We start from the raw sequence: 21,174 nt of genomic DNA, 5'->3' as shown, positions 1-21,174 counted from the left end.
GTCTGAGAGAACATATCTCTACATACTCTTAACAAACAAAGAGGAAGTTCAATCCCTGAGGAATAAGGGCTATACCTTCGAAACGCGTAGGACCATCATCTTCCTTTTGCTTTTTGGACCTTTCCATACTTTGGTGATGTCACATAGTATAGACTAACATGGCACTCTATAGTAAAAGTGTTGTTGGTGCTCAAGTCAGGTATCCAACCCGTCAAAATATAATAATAAACTTGGCATTCAGTATTTGAACAAAAAAGAGCTTCCTTTTATTTGTGCATCCAGACAAAAATGGTTATGAACATTTTCGGTCCATCACAGGACCTTCATCAGAACATTCTTTAGCATGAACTAAAAGTATACACAAAATAAAGAAAATTTAGAACATAGGAAATGTCACATGATGCATAATAGCACAGTTACAAATTGTCATACAACATTGGTGATGATCTTGTTCCAAATAGCTGAGGGTGACGGTATGACAGGAGAAATGCTATCCAGTGGTGCTCCATGAGCTGTGGGTGATTCCAGTGGAGGTGCGATCCACACTATTCTTAGTTTTTAAGGGAAAACGGTTACTGTGATACTAACATAAGAGTGTACACTTGTGGGTGTACTAGTGATGTGGAGGTGCAATAAAGGATACACCATTTCTCACATAATACGAGCAAGATTTTCAGAGTGTTTGAAGAAGCGGGAGTCTATACAGCGGAGTGCTAAGGCTGTGAGGTGAATACCTAAAAAATATGATTTAGCATAAATAACAGTGCATAAAGGTGTCCATTATGCTGTATAGGAGGAAAACAAACGTGAGACTCATCATAAGACCTATGGTAACAGCGCTAACCTAGATAGTGTAGATGAGATCAGTGTCCTAGTTCCCAGCATAGGCCCGTAAGAGGTACTCTGGTGAAAAAAAATAAGGCAAACTTTTAACTGGGGGTCACTGAATGATGGTGTACCTGGATGTGAAGGGGTGCTCTGTAAGCGGTCATGAGCGTCCAAATTATAGGGACCTGCTGTAGTAGGTATGTACTGTAAGAAAGGGCAGGAAGAGAACAGCGCAATGAGAAAAAAATGTGAGAGAAAGCGCAATTAATAGGAAAATACAGGTAGCCTAAGGCAGTATTTAGAAAAAAGCAGAGTAGTGACATATACCTGTAGACAAGCTGGGCATCAAAAGTCAAGGACAGCGCAAGAGATAAAGGCAAAACTATTGCAAAAAAAACCGCGCTGGAAACAAAATTGTATAGCGGTTAGATATAGTGACTAAAGGGGAGTCCGGCCACAGCCTCATCTCCCTGTGTTACCTTTATCCAAGTGTGCGAGTGCGCCGTGCAGCAGGGAGGAATGCTGTAATGCAGTGGTACTTCTGGGTTTAAATCCCGGTCTGTGATGACTTCACAGCGGTCATGTGACCTTGGCTGTGCAAAAAAAAATGAGTGAAAGAGTTCTGTGGCTGAGCCGTGACCCGCCAGTGTAAATGTATATAAGCCTGATGGAATAGACTGCGAGAAGGGGAAGTAAGTAAGGCACACCTGGATTAATCTAGGATGTGAGAGGACCCGTATGGGTGAGCTAACCATATTGTCATATAGCAAAAGCGCCTGTACTTATTTAAAGACAGATCATACTGTACCATGATGAGTGTCAACGGTGCCCAGTGATATGAGAAGTACAAAGGTTAATGATTCTAAAATAGAGAAGTAGAGATTAGGTGCATAGACCACATATGATGCAATATAAAAAAACATATTATATCACAGTACACAAGACATATCTATAAAAAGGCTGAAACATCTTAGTCCCTATTGAGCCCTTTTGGTTCAAGGGTCTGAAGTGTAAAGATCCAGAATGCCTCGTTTTTCTTGAGGGTTTTTATTCTGTTTTGGCCTCTCCTGTTGGAATCTATTTGCTCCAGAACCTAGAACCTCAGCTATGAGATATTATGGTTTTTGCGTGGAAGTGGTATGGTAGGGGCAAGTGAGTTTTTTTACAGCGGATGGTAGATTTATGCTGCAATATCCTATCCCTTACTGGCTGAGTTGTTTTGCCCACATAGTCTAGACGGCAAGGACACTTTATAAGGTATACTACATATGAGGATTCACATGTGTAGCCTCTTATTGGAATACCTTGACTTGAGTGAGGATGGAAGACCTGAGGGCCTTTTTGCACATTGTTACATTGTAGGCAGTTAAGGCAAGGGAAGGTACCCTCTTTCTGGGTCTGTAGAAACGTCTGCTTGGCTACAATGGTTCTGGAGCCCATGTCAGCCCTGACTAATCTGTCTTTTAAGTTCCTTGCCCTGCGGAAGCAGGGCAGAAAGGGAAGTTTGAATTCCGGGATCTCAGGATAGCTTTTGTTGAGTAAGTTCCAGTGACGTCTGATGGTGGTTTGTATTAGATTAGAAAAGGGGTGAAACATACTCACAAATGGAATGCGTTTACCACTATCGTTTATCCTGGTGGGAGCCCCCTCCTGTCTGGCCTTTGCAAGTATCCTATGTGGATATCCCCTATTAGCGAACTTATCTTGCATCTCAGACAATCTCATTTTTTTAGTATTGTCATCTGAAACTATCCTGTTGAAACTGTGACTTGGGTATGGAGTTCTTTATGGAGGGAGGGTGACAGCTGCTGTAATGCAGTAGGCTGTTCCTGTCAGTGGATTTAATGAATGGATCAATAGATAATACACCATTGTAGTCCTTACAGACCAAAGTGTCCAGGAAGTTAAAGCGCTCTATGTTGTGTTGTAGGAAAAATTGCAATTCAGGCCAAACACTATTAAGATGCTTGTCAAATTGTAAGAGTGATTCCAAAGGACCATCCCAAATGCAGAAGATATCGTCTATGTATCGACGCCAAACTCTCGAGCGGGCCTGAAATAGAGGATGGGTGTACACAAAATCATTTTCAAAAGATGACATGTAGGCGATAACGTACAGAGGTGCTACATTCGAGCCCATCGCGGTGCCCTGCTGTTGAATATAGAAAGTATCCTCAAACATAAAGTAATTTTCCTTGAGGACCAGATCTAATAAGTCAGCACAAAAGTGTCATGTTTTCATGTCAGTACCAGCTTCACTGAGGAGTTTGTCTGTGGCTTGCATCCCATTATCATGTGTGATGGAAGTATACAGACTACTAACATTCCAAGTTGCTAGTATTGAGGAGGTGGAAAGAGGGCCCAGTTCTTTAATGAGTCCCAAAAACTTATTTGTGTCCAAAATGAAGGATTTAGTGAGTTTAACTAGAGGTGTGAGGATCTTCTCAAGTACTATCGCTGGAGGAGCTAAAATGGAATCGGTTAGGGATACTATTGGACGTCCAGGTGGTTTAAACAACCTCTTGTGTATTTTGGGCAAAATTTAAAACACAGGGGTGATCGGATTGGTTTTAATAAGGAAATTTCTAAGTTTATTGTCTATGGTGCCCTCACACTCATGAAAGTCCACAAGAGTTTTGATCTTTTGGGCTATTTTGTTAACCGGATTGTATGGTATGGCTCTATAAATCTCTGTATTATTAAGTTGACTATAAACTTCTTCCAAATAGTCAGTCCTATCCATTTTAATTGTGGCACCACCCTTATCAGCTGGTTTTATAACAAGCGTTTTATCCGAAGCTAGTTGATCTAAGGATGATTTTTTAAGGGTGTTAGGTTGGTCTGAAAATGAAATTTCCCCAGGTTAACATCCCGATTGAAAATATCAATGTCCCTTTCAACCAGAGAGATAAAGGTTTCTATTGGTGGACTGTCCTTGGGAGGCATATATGAACTGGGGGTCCGAAGACCCAGACTACAAAGGATCAAGGAGGGAAGAAGTTCCCTGGACTGGTGGGTCCACTGTGGGAGTCTGTGTTGAAAAATGGATACGTGATTTGGAGGTTACGAAAAAACCTCTGTAAGTCCATATTGGGTTCAAAGGGGTTAAATTTGTACACTGGGCAAAAGGATAACTGGGCAAAAGGATAAACCTTTATGTAGTAAGGACAATTGTACAGAGTCCAAATTCTTTGAGGAGATGTTGATTACCAGTGGGAGTTGCGTACCTGTTATCTGGTCGACCTTTGGCTTATCGAGTCCCCGGCGGCATTGGCCCCCCTGCCTCATCTTCCTTTTGATCGCCCTCGGCTGTTCCCTAAAAAATTGGAAGTGTGGATATTCGAGGTGCTGGGTCTGCTGTCGGCCGAGCCAGAGGAGCTTAGAGAGTTTCGCAGTCTGGTTAAACGCTGAGAATCTCGCCACTGATATAATCTGTTCTGGAGGTAATCTTCGGTATCCCTCAGTCATTTGGACCTTTTCTTCTTCTCCGAGTCTGACCTGTGTGTGCGTAAAATTTCCTGATTTTTTGTTTTGAGTTCTTGAAATGCCTCCTGGCACATGGTGCTTCTTATTTGGTTTTTGATTGCACATATTTGAGAGTTCACTGAATCAAGATTCTGTTGCAAGTAAGACAAGGTAAGCATCATCAGATCGGCAGAACATTTATTGAGAATATGTTCAAACTTGGTACAGTATTGCTTGTCATCCCTGAAGAATGTGGGTTGAAGGGGAACCCACGGTGATGTTACAAATCACGGAGCAGTTTGCTATTTGCTATTAGTATTTGCTGTCAGTAACAATTAGCCTTTTGTGGTGCTGCTGCCTGGAGTGCCGCTCAAACACTTGGAGATACAGCATCAACTTTTACAAGCTACACTGAGAGCCTTCCAAGAAACACTGAGAGACTCTCAATACGGAGCATTTCAATACATAGTACTCCCTTTGCCCATTCCATCTCGGATCAGGGCCATTAAAACTTAAAGAGGTAGTCCCATCTCCAAAGATCCTATTCCAATATGTAGTAGGTGTGATGATAATATTAGCAAATACCTCCAATTACAAATGTAGTACACTTTTTCTGATTCGCTTTGTCTCTTTCATCATGTGCAGGCATTGCAGGACCTTAATCCTTAAACCTTAATAATCCATGGTTATATAACTAATTGGAGGTATTTACTAATATTATTATTACACCTACTGCATATTGAGATAGGATCTTGGAAATGGGAATACCCCTGTAACCTTTTTCAGGACATTTAAAAATGTAAAAAGGTCTCATGAACCTAAACCAAACATGGGACATACAAACACATAAATTAACACATAGACACTAAAAATGAGCGAACCTGAACAGTAAAGTTTGGGTTCAGTACTGAACACCTAATGTTCGTGCAAGGATCCCAAACACAGACTTCTCTAGGAAGTCTGTGTTACTGTTCGAACTCAGCACCCAAAGCAATGGGTGATTCCCAAGCTGTTATCTGTGTGACAGCATGAAAAACACCAGCGGCTCTGATCATCGGTAAGAATATTACCACCAGAGAGCTGCAGTTCCCAGGCCATTAGACAATAGCATGAGCCAGCTGCTGTAACAGGCGGTAAAAAGATTACTGCTGATCACAGGCATCGGCTGATGAGAGATTACAACAACATAGAACAGTGCAGACATATGATTTCCTGGAAGGTGACTGATGTCAGATGCACATTAGCAATTGATCAACAGAGAAAGAGAGGCACCAAGAATGTTAGTAACCCAAGGAAGCAAAGTTTTGTTAAGTGCCACCCACTGCACTAACACTTTATTTGCATACTTCTAGAAACAGGGATTTCTCAAAATGCAGGCAACAGCTTAGCATTATAGAAGGTACTAATGAGTTAATAATTCACAAGGCTACATGCTCATTCATACAGGTTAGGTGGGTTTAAACTTACATATTCCTTTTAAGAATTTTCCATAAATTAACTCTACAAAATAGAACTGCATATACTGTTACCATCACTTGTAACTGTGAATTTAACAACCCACTCTCTTACTTATCCAGGGTCTGCAATAGGATTAACACTGCACAGAAATAATATTAGTATTAAGCATTTCACAATAGCTCTAACGTTATATGTAAGATTTAGTAATATAATGTTGCAGCATTTATGTTTTGCAATAAATGGACATTAAGTAAACCAAAAGTGATGTTGCCAGTGCTAATTGTGTTGTTGTGGGGAAATTGATCATTTTATCTTCAATCGAGCATCCTAGATAGATCCAAAATTATATTCAAGCTGATATGTTATGGTTAATTTTGCCATGTTTTTCCACTGCAAACAATCCCACATTTCAATGTATAAATAACTCTAAGTAATCTGATTTTCAGGTATCGCCTGGCGAGCAGAGAAAGAACTCGAGAGTGCACAGCTACTGGCTGGAGCAATTACCTTCCTCACTGTGATGGTAAAGTTAGAGACAATATTTAACAGATATGTATTAGTGCAAAATATATTATATAAAAGAGCCAATCAAGCAATTATGAAAAGTCAAATAGATGTGTAGAATGTTCAGCAATTTTCTGAAGATGTAGTTGAAAAGAAAACATGTCTCAGGGGAATGTGTCAGTAGGATCAATTCTCCTAAGCTGTATGTATTAGCATGCAGGTCATAGGAAGCTGAATAAAATGACACCCCAATATCTGTGATACAATCTTATTCGAGAGAAATCTACATTGGTCTTATATGTAAATGAGCAGTTCATGGCTGTGGGCCCAACATTGATGGCTTGAGAATCTGCCTCCAGAGATTATTTTACATAAAAGTTACCAGTCAGATGTGCAATGACCGCTTTCTGCTCTCCTGATCTCACTGCAGAGCTGTGTGTGATTATAACTGAGACAGCTGCAGGCTCCTGTCCGTTATTTAGCTTCCATCTCACAGGAAACCAGTTTTGCAAGTTTTAAAACACAGCAAATCTGTGAGAGCTGCAGCCGTTAATGTGTATATAAGTTGAGCTCTACTCTTCTGTGCTAGTTATTTGTCTCAAACTGGTATCTCCCCATTTAAAATAATCTCTAGAGGCAGATTCTCATGAAAATTAGTGTCTGGACCACAATTTGGAACAGTGCATTTACATTATAGGAAAACATGGATGTCTATGGAATAAGACATCAGATTGCAGATATCAAGATATCATGTTATTCAGCTTCCCATGACCCACATGCCCATATAGACAGCTTAGGAGGGACAATATTACTGTCAGATTCCCTTTAAGGGATCGCTGTTCTTCAGCTTTTCAGGAATTCAAGAGCTGACATATTCCACAGGTATTTTAAACACAGACGGGGTGAACCTAGCCACAGTGCTGCCTGAGGCGAACTGCAAAACGGCACCCCCCCAAACACATATAAAGTACAGCCCCCCTATAGGGCTCCTATCTCATATACAGTCCCCCATACATTACATGAGTGATACTGTAACTATTGTACATTCTACAATAGGTCATAAATCAGACAGTATAGTCCTCCATACAGTATTCTGGGCACCACAGTGCTCCATACAGAATAATGAGCCCCATATATTGCTCTATACAGTATAATAAGCCCCATATATTGTTCCATACAGTATTGTGGGCACCGCACAGCGCCCCATACAGAATAACATGCCCCATATATTGCTCCATACAGTAAAATGAGCCCCATATATTGCTCCATACAGTATAATGAGCCCCACATGATGCTCCATACTGTATAATGGCCATACAGTGCTCCATACTGTATAATGGCCACACATGATGCTCCATACTGTATAATGACAACACAGTGCTCCATACTGTATAATGGCCACACATGATACTCCATACTGTATAATGGCCACACATGATGCTCCATACTGTATAATGGCAACACAGTGCTCCATACTGTATAATGGCCACACATGATGCTCCATACTGTATAATAGCCACACAGTGCTCCACACTGCATAATGGCCACACTTGATGCTCCATACTGTATAATGGCCACACAGTGCTCCATACTGTATAGTTGCCACACATGATGCTCCATACTGTATAATGGCCACACAGTGCTCCATACTGTATAATGGCCACACATGATGTTCCATACTGTATAATGGCCACACATAGTTACTCCTACACATGCGGCTGTGCTCCGTACACCTTGCACACACGCCTCCACTCCGTACTCATGCAGCTCCACCCCATACACCTCATACACACCTGGCTCTGCTCCATACACCTCATACACACCCGGCTCCGCTCCGTACACCTCATACACATGCAGCTCTGCTCTATGCACTGAATACACACCCGGCTCCGCTCCGTACACCTCATACACACTGGCTCTGCTCCATACACCTCATACACACCCGGCTCTGCTCCGTACACCTCATACACATGCAGCCCTGCTTTATACACCTCATACACACACGGCTCCGCTCCATACACCTCACACACACATGGCTTCCGCTCCATACACCTCATACACACACAGCTTTGCCCCATACACCTCATAGACTCAAAGCTCCACTCCGTACACCTCGTACACATTCAGCTCTGCTCCGTACACCTCTTACACACACGGCTCTGCTACATCCACACTGTAAACCCCTCCTGACCCAAAACATAAGGCAGCTTACCATGGAAACCAGCACAGCAGAGTTCTGCAATCCATGGAGGTCCCGATCATGTGACCCCTGACTCCTCCCCTCCTTTGACCTCTTCACAGGTCCTGTTTGCACAGAGAAGTCAATATGTGGTGTGCTGCTCTGCGGGTGCAGGGATGTCCGGCTGATATTGCACACTGTGGGTTGTGACTAACCTAACGGTTAGGTTGTGGGTTGTGGGCAGGGGCGCGCGCACCGCACTAGTGACACTCAGCAAATGTCTGGGATTATGGAGCGTCGGCACCAGGTGTTCTGACCGCCGCTCTGCCGCCCCCTGTCTTTCAGTGATGACTGCTGCCTGAAGCAAAGGGCTCAACTTGCCCCATGATAGCAGTGCCCATGAACATAGAGCAACTCTTGGATTAGTTCTTGTTTTTTGCTCCTCATTTTTGGTTAGGTATCTTAGGGCAGTATCATAGATTGTTTTCATAGACGTTTAATATTTGTATACATTTTATGTACTAGAAAAATGTTGCTCATAGACTATTCAATGAGCACACTATTCTTCAAATGTAGAGTTTACTTTAGCAGTACAGTGTTTACTAACTAGGGCAATATGTAAATATGCTTTATCTCCTTTGCTGCCCCCAATCACTGCTGTTTGCATGAATCAGTCACTTACCATTAGTGATGGGCAGACCCTTGGACTTTTGGGTCCAGCAGGTTTGCCAAACAGTTAGAAAGAGTTTGGTTTGGGTACCAGATCAGTACCCGAACACTGACCCCAGTCACTTGAATGGGAGGCCCGAACAAGCAGTGATTGCCATGCTGTCATGTGCATGACAGCACGGCAAACACTGCCTCTGATCAGCCTTAAAATCATTACTGCTGGTCAGAGAGCCATGATTCCCATGCTGTCAAAGAACAGCGTAAGCCGTCAGCTGTGAGTGAAGGTAAAAAGTTTACCTCTGGTCACTGGCAGCAGCTGATGGGCTTACCACTCCCATCAGCCTACTCCTGCTGCCACTAATAACAGCACAAGCAGGCAGTAGCTGATGGGAGTATTCATCAGCAGGCACCTGCGCTCTAAATAAATAATTACAAAAAAACCCAGCATGGATTCCCCTGTATTTTTGATAACCAGCCATGCAAAACTTACAACTGTGAGCTTCAAATCTCCTCTATCATCTTTAGCAAGGTTGGTTATCAAGAATAGAATGGAAAAAAAAATAATTTAAAAATATGGTCTGGGGTTGTTAGGACTGGTGGAATGCACCAAATAATAGTAATAGAGAATATGAGGTGCGTTCGCAGTCCGGGGTCCACCATGCAGAGATGACACCTGCTGCTGAGTAATGACGGATGGACACTTGCTCAAACATGGGTTAGACCTACCCAGTGTGAATAGAAGGGAACTCTGTTGCTTCAAAGAGTTGTCACAAATACGCTGCGCCCTGTTCGCGTTCACAGGGTGCAGCTGAAAGACACTAGTGGGATCCCTATGAATCACCCCCACTAAACTGGTGATTGGACCCGCTCTGACCCTCGGTGGCTTTTGAGCCCGCGCCTGAGGACACCCTGAGTCAGATGCTGAGTCCAAGCGGGAATTCCCACCCTACACTGACAGGATGTCAGGAAAGCGCACTGATTGCGCATGGTGCCGCACTGCAAAGGCACTGTAACATCTTCTTGATGTGCAGGTAGCACTGTCGGGCACTAGATAGCATCCACCATTCACGAGCAGTCAAGAACACTAGGAAGAGGAATGATTAAGGAGCGACAGTCACACATCTACACACAGACTTTATCAAGTATACACTAGCGTATGGCCGAGAGGCCATGCAAACCTTTTATAGCAGTAGTGCTACGGGACCTTCCTGATGGTCCAATAGGAGCTTCAACAAAACCTGAGTATGTGACCCCCGACCTCCAATTGGAGGTCATCTTGTGGGCATGCTCAGTATGGGAAAAGCAGGACTCAGTCCAAGAAAGACCAGCTCGTTGATGATCAGTGCTGGCTACAAAGGCAGAGCCTGGAAAGGCAGCGGCAACCAGTCGCACAGTATCAGCTTGAGCCAGACGCTGGGACCGACGTCTCCGCTGAACAGGCTCCACTGCAGCTGGAGAATGGGAGACCGTAGCTGACATGGTTCAAGATTCCCCCTGTGCGGAGGTGGGAATTTGACACCTAACAGGGGTCCCCACCATTTTTGCCAAGCTATAACAGACATCTGGAGGCTGAAGTTCTCAGGCTGGTAAGGGCCCAGGGATATTGACCCCCTCAGCCTCAAAATAACAGCCCACAGCCACCCAGAAACAATGCATCTATTAGATACACCAATTCTGGAGCTTTGTCTGGCTCTTCCCATTTGGCCCATGGCCGTGGCAAGTTGGGTTCATATTTGTGGGGTTGATGTCACCTTTGTATTGTCGTGTGACATCAAGCCCAAGGGTTAGAAATTTCTAATCCTATAGTTACATTAATAATAAACACACACCAATAATAAAGTATTTTATTTGAAATAAATAAAAAAGTAAAAGTATGTTTATTTTAAATAATAAACACATTTATACTCACCTCACCGAAGCCAAGGTCTCCTGTAGAAAACAGGATTCTGGTCAGGTGATGGGCTGGGCCATTCTAGCAGTTTTATTTTCTTTCTCTGAAACCAATTGAAAGTGACCTTGGCAGTGTGTTTGGGATCATTGTCTTGCTAAAATATCCACCCTCATTTCATCTTCATCGCTCTGGTAGATGGCAGCAGATTTTTATTAAGAGTGTCCTGATAAATTTGCAAATTCATCCTTCCTTAAATTACAGCTTTGGCAAAAATTAAGAGACCACTGCAAAATGTTCAGTTTGTCTGATTTTGTTCTTTATAGTTATATTTTTGAGGAAAATGTAAATTATTCTTTTATTCTATAATCTTCTGACAACATGTCTCCGAATTTCCAAACAATAAATGTTGCATTTTTTTCTGAAAAAGAAAAATGGACAAAATAAAAAAAATGTTGCTTTCAGACCTCAAATAATGCAAAGAAAACAAGTTCAGAATCATTTAGAAACAACAATACTATTATTTTAACTCAGAAATAGTTCAGAAATCAGTATTTTGTGTAATAACCATGATTTTTAATCACAGTTTTCATGCGTCTTGGCATGCTTTCCACACGTCTTTCACACTGCTTCTGGTGCAACATTTAAGCAGTTCTTCTTTGTTTGATAGCTTGTGACTATCCATCATCCTCTTGATTACATTCCAGAGGTTTTCAATGGGGTTCAGGTCTGGAGATTGGGCAGCCCATGACAGGGTTTTGATGTGGTGGTCTCTTAATTTTTGCCAGAGCAGCATATGAAGTCTACCAGTGCCGGATGCTGAAAAACAGCCCCGCACCATGATGTTTCCATCTCCAAACTTCACTGTTGGCATGGTGTTTTTGGGATAATGTGCAGTGAATTTTAGATAAACACTATAGGGAAACAGAGAGCAGATCATAGGTTGATACCTTTATAAAAAGATACAATAGATCCGTAATGTGCTCACCTGATCGAGTTGTGTTGGCACAATTCCTGTAAAAGCTTAATAACAGTTGCTGCTGCCCCGTGGCTAGGGGATGAACTCAACCAGCAAACTTGATGGTAAAGAGAATTTTTTTATTGTCCAAACCAAAATTAAGATCCTTTATCCAGTAATATAAAGAAGCAGTGCTTATTCCGCTGAGTGTTTCCATGCCGGTCTGGTAAAAAGAGGAGTTTTCATAGCCTGGAATGGCTGCTAAATAAAGAAAAAAAAAAATCAAAAGGGAGAAAATAGTCGCAAAAGATTACAAAATGTGGGAGGGGAAAAGGTCTAGAATATAAAGGATCGGTGCGGTGAGAGATATAGTAAAACAGGTGAGTATAGAAAAATCCACTTGTATAAAATGATAAATGTGTCATGAAATCAGGAGAGAAAAGAGAGAGAAAAAAAAGATGGAAATAGGCTAGAACACTGTTGTAGAAGTGAAGGAGAAGAAAGACCAGGAGGAAAAGGAATAATCTGGTAGAGCCACAGGATAGTTAGGAAATATTTAGTTAGATGTGTGGGGAAACTAAGAAGGCAAAGGAGGAGAGAGTACACAAGAGCTCAAATGAAAATAAGCAATGTTGTAATATATCTTATCAGAGAAATCTGCTTCTTTCTCTGCCAGAATTGATGATCAGCCATTATCAAAATTCTCAATTCTGTGGTAAAAAATGTATTCAGTGAGGACAGACGTCCCCATTACTGAGATAGGAGATGACTGGTGCCACTGATGAGATTATAACTAGAATGGAGGGGGAGTAGGAGGGAAGAGCTCTGTTTACAGAATCTCCCTCCTCTCATCTACATTGGGTCTCTTCAGTAGCGACGTCCTCTCCTATCTTAGTAATGGGAACATCTGTCTTCATTGAATGCAGATTTTACCTTAGAATTCAGAATTTTTGTAATGGCTGATCAATTCTGGCAGAGAAAGCCGCAGATTTCTCTAATAAAATATATTACAAAGTTTCTTATTTTATGTCTACTATTGGTTTATGAAATGAAAATGAAAATAATGGTTACTTCTTAAGTAACATTTTACAGAGGAATCTTTGAAAATAAAGAATATTTTTTGACCTTTTTCAGTTATGAACTGTCCACCTATCGAAGCTTCAGGTAATCTCGATGTTTTATCCACTTCATATGATGAAGAATATTCTGTTGGCCAAGTGGTTAGATTTGCGTGCAAACTCCCAACCCTTAAGTTAAATGGACCTTCTGAGATTTTCTGCACATCAGACGGAAAGTGGAATTTGGATCCACCAACATGTACAGGTAAGAGGTAGAATATCTTAATTAAAGGGAATCCGTCAACAGATTTTTGCTACTATAGCTAAGTACAGCATGACATAGCTAAGACACTGATCACAGGGATGTGTCGTCTATTAAGCTCTGTGTGCAATTTCAATACAATCAGTATTTTATTAGCATGAAATTACCACTACAAGACTATATCTCACATGCATAAAAGTCAAGCTTTTCTCTGTAACCCTGCCCCAACACTGATTAGCAGCATGCTGATCATTTCCAGTGTACACAGGAAGCTACCAGCCAGAGGTGTGGGTGGGGTTAAACATACAGCTACATCTACATCAGATAAAATAAGGATTCTATCAATACTAAATAAAGCAGACTGGTAAGTGACACATTGCTGGAATTGATATGGAAGTTTGTTTTGGATAAATTTATCCCTGTGTGTGCTGCGGCCGTTCCCAATAGGACTGAGTATTTTGAGCGCTCATCAAGAATGGACTGTACACCATTGTGACAGAACAACATTCCATCAATACTGATACTTTATTGTACATACATAGTTTTATAATTGCATATAGAAAGGAGTGGTTAGGGGTTGTTAGGGGTGGTTAGTTAATTACCATATTGTCTAGCTCCTCTGTTATTGGTTATCTAAATATATATGGAATATTGTGATTAATGCACATATGGATGCTGATTAAGCAACTAAAATGTAGCTCTGCATCTAGGACAAAGTTGAGACATCTGATCACCACTTAATACATCTGGTGTTGTTCCGCTTTTGGATGGAAAACCCCCATACAGTCTGTCTGGCTTATATCAGTTTATGTCAGCCATTTTAAACCATTGATTATAATGTATATATTTGCCATGAGTATATGAGTATATATAATTATAGAGGAGTATACATGCAAGTGAGATCTACATGATATATATATTTCTATGACAAGCCCCCCTTAGATATCACTTGCCCTAATCCTAGCCTCCTGTCCCAAAGCGCTGCAACTCTTTTGTGATGCCGGTGAACTGACGCAAGCCTAATACCTGCGCCCCACTCCATACAGACTTTTCGCAAATGGGCGGTCAGTAGATCTGTCCTTACCGGGTGTTCGTTGCGATCAGTCTCTTAGTCAATAGCATGTGTAGTGTATTCTTTATCAGGTAGGTCATCTATTCGGTCTGGCAGGGCATCCACAACATCATTCTGGCTCGGGCGTCATCTTCTGGTAGGGGAGCTTTCTTGCAATACGATGAGTGGATCCAAGTGGGTCTTCCCTCCAGTTTCACAGAGGTTGGTGTCATCAGCAGCACTTGAACAGGACCATCAAATCTGGGATCGAGTGGTGTTCTCCTTACAAACTTTTTCACCAACACCCAGTCTCCTGGCTTCAAGGAGTGCGTACCGGACACTGCATCTGGATCTGGCAATGAAGAAAAAACTTGAGAATGGATGTTAGCAAGTTTCTTGGTGAGTTCAATTTACATAAGCAGACAAAGTATCATATTACATAGTCAGAGGCTGAGGGAAAGGATACCCCTAACCTGGGACTAGACCCAAACAAAATTTCATAGCTTTTCTGGGCCTCTGGAAGTGTGCCTTACACTAAGTAGTGTGATTGGGAGTGTGTAGGCCTAAGTCTGACCCTACTGCTGACTAGATCTCTCGTGTGAGATTTGCTGTGAATGCGGGTCCCTGGTCACTCTCTATCACTTCTGGGGCCCCATAGCTGCATATCTCGTCTCTGAGAGTAGCTTCTTTGTAGTAGTCTTTGCTGACTGTTTCCTCACTGGGAAAGCTTCTGGCCATCCTGAGAACACGTCCATGACCACAAGGGCATATTCGAAACCTCCACTTGGCGGCATTTGGATGTGGTCTATCTAGACCCTCCGGAAGGGGTACAGTGATCTGACAAGACGATGTGTGGGAACTTTCTCCATTCTTCCAGGGTTGCATTTGCCGCAGGTCAGACAGCTGCTAGTTAACTTGGCTGTTAGGGTGGGGATCCCTGGAGCGAACCAGTAAGCACCAATCGGATCATTCATCTGTGTCTTTAATCTGTGTGTGGGCCCATGTGCCCACTGGACCACCATAGGGTACATGCTTCAGGGAAAACAGGGTTTGTAGTCCATTGAGTATACATACCCTTCCTACTTCATGTGTTGCTCCCTTCCGCATCCATCATTCCTTCTTGTCCTTTGGGGCTTGCTTTTGCAGCTTTTTGAGCAGATCACAGGATGTCATTTGGTCAGGTTTCTTGTCTTCAGTCGTCATGTAGTAGCTGTCCGGCTCTACGACCTCTCCCACTTTTCCATATTGTCTTCCCTTGACTGCTTCTTTGGCTGCCATATCCGCCATGTTGCTGCCTCATGCCTTTACTGTGTTTAGTTTTTCATGCACTTTGACTTTTAGTACTGCCACCACTTTTGGAAGTTGAAGTGCGTTCAGCAGGTCCTTAATGGCTCCATGATGCTTCATGGTTGTTCCTCTTGCTGTGATGAAGTCCATTGCAGCCCAGATGGGTCCAAAGTCGTGTGCTATGCCATGCGAGTACCTCAAATCAGTATACATTTTCGCAGTCTTGTCTTCTGCTATCTGGTAGGCCTTTCTCAGCGCTATCAGTTCTGCTTCCTGGGCTGACAGACTAGGCGGCAGACTTCTGGACCACAGGATCTCTTGATTGCTGGTCACTGCACATCCCATGTGGAATCTTCCTTTATCATCTGCAAATCTGGAGCCATCGACATAGAGGATCAACTCTGGTTTCATCAGTGGCTCTTCTGCCACCTTGGGTAGTACTGCTGTTTCCTGTTGCATGATGCTGAAGAAATCATGGTCATCCGTCCGGAGCAAATCCAGATCCCTGCAGAAGGTATCATGCAGATTTTGATCAGACTTTTTATCTGAGGGTCCATATCTGTATCCCCCTTGGGAGTGGGAGTAAAGTGGACGGGTTGAGGACTGTGCATCTAGAGATGGTGACATTGTTGGGCAGGAGTAAAGAGCACTGGAGGCAAAGATGCCTGGCAGTCGAGAGATGTTTTGGCTGGGTTTGGTTGAGAATTGCTGAGATGTAATGCGGAGCCAGGATTTCCAATGGTTTTTCCAATGTTGTCAGTAGTCCTGTCCAGGATGGCGTGTGCTGCAACTGCTGCTCTCATGCGGGAGGAAGAGGCTCCCCTTGCAACTGGATCCAGGCGAGCTGAAAAGTAGTCCAAAAGCTCCGCTTTCCCCCCTGAAGCTGCGTCAGGACTCCAGTAGCAAGGCCTTGTTTTCTCATCAAGTAGAGACGGAATGGCTTCTCGTAGTCAGGTAGGCCTAGTGCTGGCACTGAGACTGCAGAGCCTTTTAACTTCTTGAATGAGCCAATGCACTTGAACGAGCTGAAAGCTTCATCTGTCAGGAGGAATGGGGTCACACTGACGTAATCACACCGAGGCTGCATTAGGACTCAGGCATCAGGGATCCAGGCTCTGCAATATGAAACTAGACCAAGGAAGACCTGTAGCACCTTTGGAGTTGTTGGAGGAACCATCTTCTCCACTGTGGTCTTCCAGTCATCTGTCAGGTGTTTCACCTGGTGAGCAATACAGTGTCTCTGGAACGTAACTCGCTTCAGACACCACTGGATTTTGTTCTTTGAGATCTTGCAGTGCTGCTCTGCCAGGTAGAGTAGGAGATACAAGGCATGGGCTTTACACATGTCAAAGTCAATTGCACAAAGGAGTAGATTGTCCATGTATTGTAGCAGGGTTACTTCTGCATGTTCTGTGACCCAGTTGGTGAGGACTGTGGACATTGCTTTGGTGAACTGTGGTGGGCTGTTCTGGGCCCACTGTGGCATCACTGTCCATGTGTGGTGTCCCCCCTGGTGCGTTAAGGCAATCAGGTACTGATCATCCGGGAGAAGGGGAACACTGAAGTAAACATTAGCCAGGTCGGTCACTGTGAACACTTTTGCTGTGGCAGGCACATTTGAGAGCAGAGTGTGCGGATTCAGCATAATTGCAGTTTCAAACACCGTGGCGTCATTCACAGCTCTCAGGTCATGTACTATTCTGAACTTGGCTGGCTCTCCTTTTACAGTCTTTTCTTGACCAGGAAAAGCGGGGTATTGCAAGGTGATGTGCAAGGAACAATGATTCCTATTTCCAGGTAGACCTTCAGTTGGTAAGAGGCAGCTTGACTCTAGGCCTGGCCTGGGCCTTACGAGGGTACGGGGTACCTAGCTTGAGTGACACCCGTACTGGGGAATCTTGAGGTTTTCTCACGTCCTGGGGTCCCTTAGACCATAGACTTTCTGGTACTACATCCAGTACCTCCTTGGGTAGGCCTCATCGGTTGTTTAATGTTCTTGTAGGGCCACCAGCATGACTCTTTTTGGGTCAGCAATGAAGAAAGTGTCACTGTCCCATCTTCCTGGAACACTGTGGTTGCCTTCAGCTTCTGCAGTAGGTTCGCTCCCAGCAGGTTGAGTGGAAGGTCCTTGACACCACAAACTGGGGCAGGATAGAGTGTCCTGGCTGAGTTCACATGCTCAGTGACTTTGTAAGCTGAGAATGTCTGACTTGACCATCAATGCCCATGTGAGACACAGAGGATTCTGATAGGCAGGTGGGATCAGTGAGTTCCACAGGTCTCATCACACTTCTGGCTGCACCAGTGTGCAGAAAAAAAGATCTGACAAAGCCATCCACTTTCAGGGTAATTTGAGGTATTAGTCCTGCAGATGAGGTTTTACATGTCAGGAGAATAGTGTCTTGCGGACCTGGCTTGCTTGCCTCTGTCCTATGGACGGGGTACTTCACTGCTTTCTGCACTTCTTCTTTGACCTGTTTCTCTGGACCAACTCTTGGGTTGCATGGATGCTCTGCACTGGTTCCGGAAATGGCCAAACTTGCCACAGATGCAACACTTGACTCTTCTTCTGTCTTCGTAGGGTGGTTGCGCTTCCAGGTTAGTGGTCACCATGAGAGGGGCCGTCCTCTGCACTCCTGGTTGGGACTCGGTCCCTTTGGCTACTGTGGACAATGGCATGATGGGTACTGTAGCGGCAGCGGGGTCAGGCCTGCCGATCGAAGCTACGGTGGTAAGATGGGGCCTGCAGGTACGTCAGCGATGAGGCCCAGGGGTGCCATGAGACCAGCGGCTGCATCCAACCCAAAGTCTTGGGGCATTACAGGGGCTGCGGCTGCATCTGCCATCACTTCTTACCCCTGGTCTGACATAGCTTCTCCCCTTTGCTACCCTTATTGAGGTCGGTGTCTCATCTCCGGAGTCTGCAGCGGTTCTTCCGGTGTGTCGCTCAGCACTTTGCAGCATCTTCACCTCTGGCTCCCCTTCTGGCATTCTCAGCAGCACAGCACCTGTTTCCTTCTTTGCGCTCTTTGTGGTGCTATAATGGCGGCAGTTTTGGTGACAATCGGCAATAAACAGTCTCCTAGGCGTACACAAACCATTTTGCTGGGTCAGTCCACTGCTATTGACCTGTTCTCAGGCCTAGCCACTATCAGTGGTTTCCTGATTGGCTGTCTCAGTCCATGCACAAAGGCCTGTGCCAACATTTGCCTGTGTATCTGGTCATGAATTGTGAAGCCAAAGTCTTGGAAAACTTGCATTACTCTGCCATGAAACTTCTTTACAGACTCTGTCTTGTCTTGGCTCATGTCATGTAAGCTGAGGGCTTGTCCTGCCAATCTGCCTTTGGCCCACTCTCTGAGCTGTTCACTTAGCTGTGGTTCTGACTCCCAAGCGTGTACATCTCATTCTGCTGGAAGTTTGAATTGTTCCTTCATGATTGGCCAGAGTGCATCACTTGCCTATATTTCCATTTATGGCCCAGAGATCATTCCAGGTGGCTGCATATGTTCGCTGGTTCTGCTACATTCTTCGGTAAAATGGCATGAGATGCATCCCTGGGTCTAGAAGATTGTCACCTGACTTGAAGTGCAGTGCACATAGTGTCATGGTGGTGCCTCTATCTGCCCCTGCATTCTTGGTGCCTGTGGGTTTCTTTTCCTAGTACTGGGCAGCATGTTTGATGTTCCCTCTTCATCTTCATCAGAGGAATAGTTGTGATAGCATGTACTGGGGTCATACACTGGCTGATATTGGACTTAGAAGTTGCCTTTTTATTTGTGTGAGGATGTCTCCCCCCTTGCTGAAGCTGTGATGGATTAGGCTTATAATTCTATGTTGGTGTGAATGTAGGCTGCTCTGACCGGTGTTGAAATTGTCAGCAGATGTAGATGATGATGTCAGTACTCCCCCCTCTGCACCCAGGGCTGAGCTGTCTGCTTATCATAGAAATATATATCATGTAGATCTCACTTGCATGTATACTCCTCTATAATTATATATACTCATATACTCACAGCTAATATATACATTATAATCAATGGTTTAAAATGGCTGACATAAACTGATATAAGCCAGACAGACTGTATGGGGGTTTTCCATCCAAAAGCGGAACAACACCAGATGTATTAAGTGGTGATCAGATGTCTCAACTTTGTCCTAGATGCAGAGCTACATTTTAGTTGCTTAATCAGCATCCATATGTGCATTAATCACAATATTCCATATATATTTAGATAACCAACAACAGAGGAGCTAGACAATATGGTAATTAACTAACCACCCCTAACAACCCCTAACCACTCCTTTCTATATGCAATTATAAAACTATGTATGTACAATAAAGTATCAGTATTGATGGAATGTTGTTCTGTCACAATGGTGTACAGTCCATTCTTGATGAGCGCTCAAAATACTCAGTCTTATTGGGAACGGCCGCAGCACACACAGGGATAAATTTATCCGAACCAAATTTCCATATCAAATGGCGCCCCGCGAGGCAATGGACAAAATGCACACGGGGACCCTGCTGACCGGAGAGACAGAGGTGTTGGCCACGGCCTTGGTTTACGGGATGGAAACTGCGCAGCTCCATAAGTAAGGTAAGAAAATGTTATCATCTTACCTGAAAGTCCCCTGTGCCCAGTCCGGGTCTATACCTTTTACCAGTCAGGTGTGGTCATCACCGCATTCCCAGGTAGTGTAAAAAGTCCAAGCCTGTATCCAACAAACCCTGGGATATAAGTCAAGGTGTCTGCTGTGTGCCGTGTATGTGTTCCATGTTTGTGTGAGATCCGGGAGAAAAAGTTGGACCAGTGACTTTTGTTTGCGGTGGCTGGGTAACAGACCGCAGGAGGTTAAATCGCTCTATAAGTTATTGCAGGATTCCCGTGCATAGGAGGAACAGGTAGTTCGGGGGCAGGTAGTCCCATGTTCCAGGCACAGGTAGTGATAACTTAGATGGCTCCTGCAGATTCCCATAGTGCCGGCGATCCAGTTAGGACAACCGGACCGGGGTGGTAGATTTCCCACTTGTTGTGCTTCTCACTCAGGTGGCCCGGGCACAGGTGTGCCCAGTGCGATTGGCAGTAGTGTGTTCCCAGCGCAACCTGCACGTGTCACAGAATAATTAAAGGGGCATCTCCCGGACGTCTATCTGTATCTGTTTCTGTTTGGTTTGATTCATGTATCGCTGCTTTAGGAGAATACAATTGTAAAAGAAAGGTTTTTTTCTCTCTCTCCTGAACTTCCTCTTTTCCACGCTGCAAGCAGAGATATATGCATTGTAAATCACACTGTCACATCTGTTTTTTTCTGGCTGTTTCTGCAATGCTGACTATGGTCTAGCATTTATTAGAAGAAGTGAAACTAAATAGTATCTATCATTTTTGCTGCGACATACGTGTTTTCAGATACGTGATTTTAGTGACTTTGGATACAATAGCATAAGAAAAGGGGAAGTGTGTGTCTCTGACTGCGTTGAGCGCAAAGAGTTTTGAAAAAAAAAGAAGCCGTTTTATTACTCATTGGAAGGTATTCCTTCTATCTTTTTTTTTTCATTTTAAAGT

The 21,174-nt window shown here is 43.7% G+C and overlaps 1 protein-coding gene across 2 annotated transcripts in view; it reads left to right on the top strand.

Moving 5' to 3' along the window:
* Positions 1-21,174, top strand: part of CFH (complement factor H) — a 919,877-nt gene that overhangs the window by 119,285 nt on the left and 779,418 nt on the right. For both annotated transcript variants that reach the window (XM_077276558.1, XM_077276556.1), the window contains exons 4-5: positions 6,198-6,274; positions 13,084-13,272. In XM_077276558.1, coding sequence (XP_077132673.1) covers positions 6,198-6,274; positions 13,084-13,272 — 266 coding nt within the window. The remainder of the gene's footprint in view (positions 1-6,197; positions 6,275-13,083; positions 13,273-21,174) is intronic.

This window comes from Ranitomeya variabilis, chromosome 8 (assembly GCF_051348905.1).
Source record: "Ranitomeya variabilis isolate aRanVar5 chromosome 8, aRanVar5.hap1, whole genome shotgun sequence".
Classification (NCBI taxonomy): Eukaryota; Metazoa; Chordata; class Amphibia; order Anura; family Dendrobatidae; genus Ranitomeya; species Ranitomeya variabilis.
The sequence above is the reverse complement of the archived record's forward strand: the minus strand, read 5'-3'. Positions and strand labels throughout refer to the sequence as shown.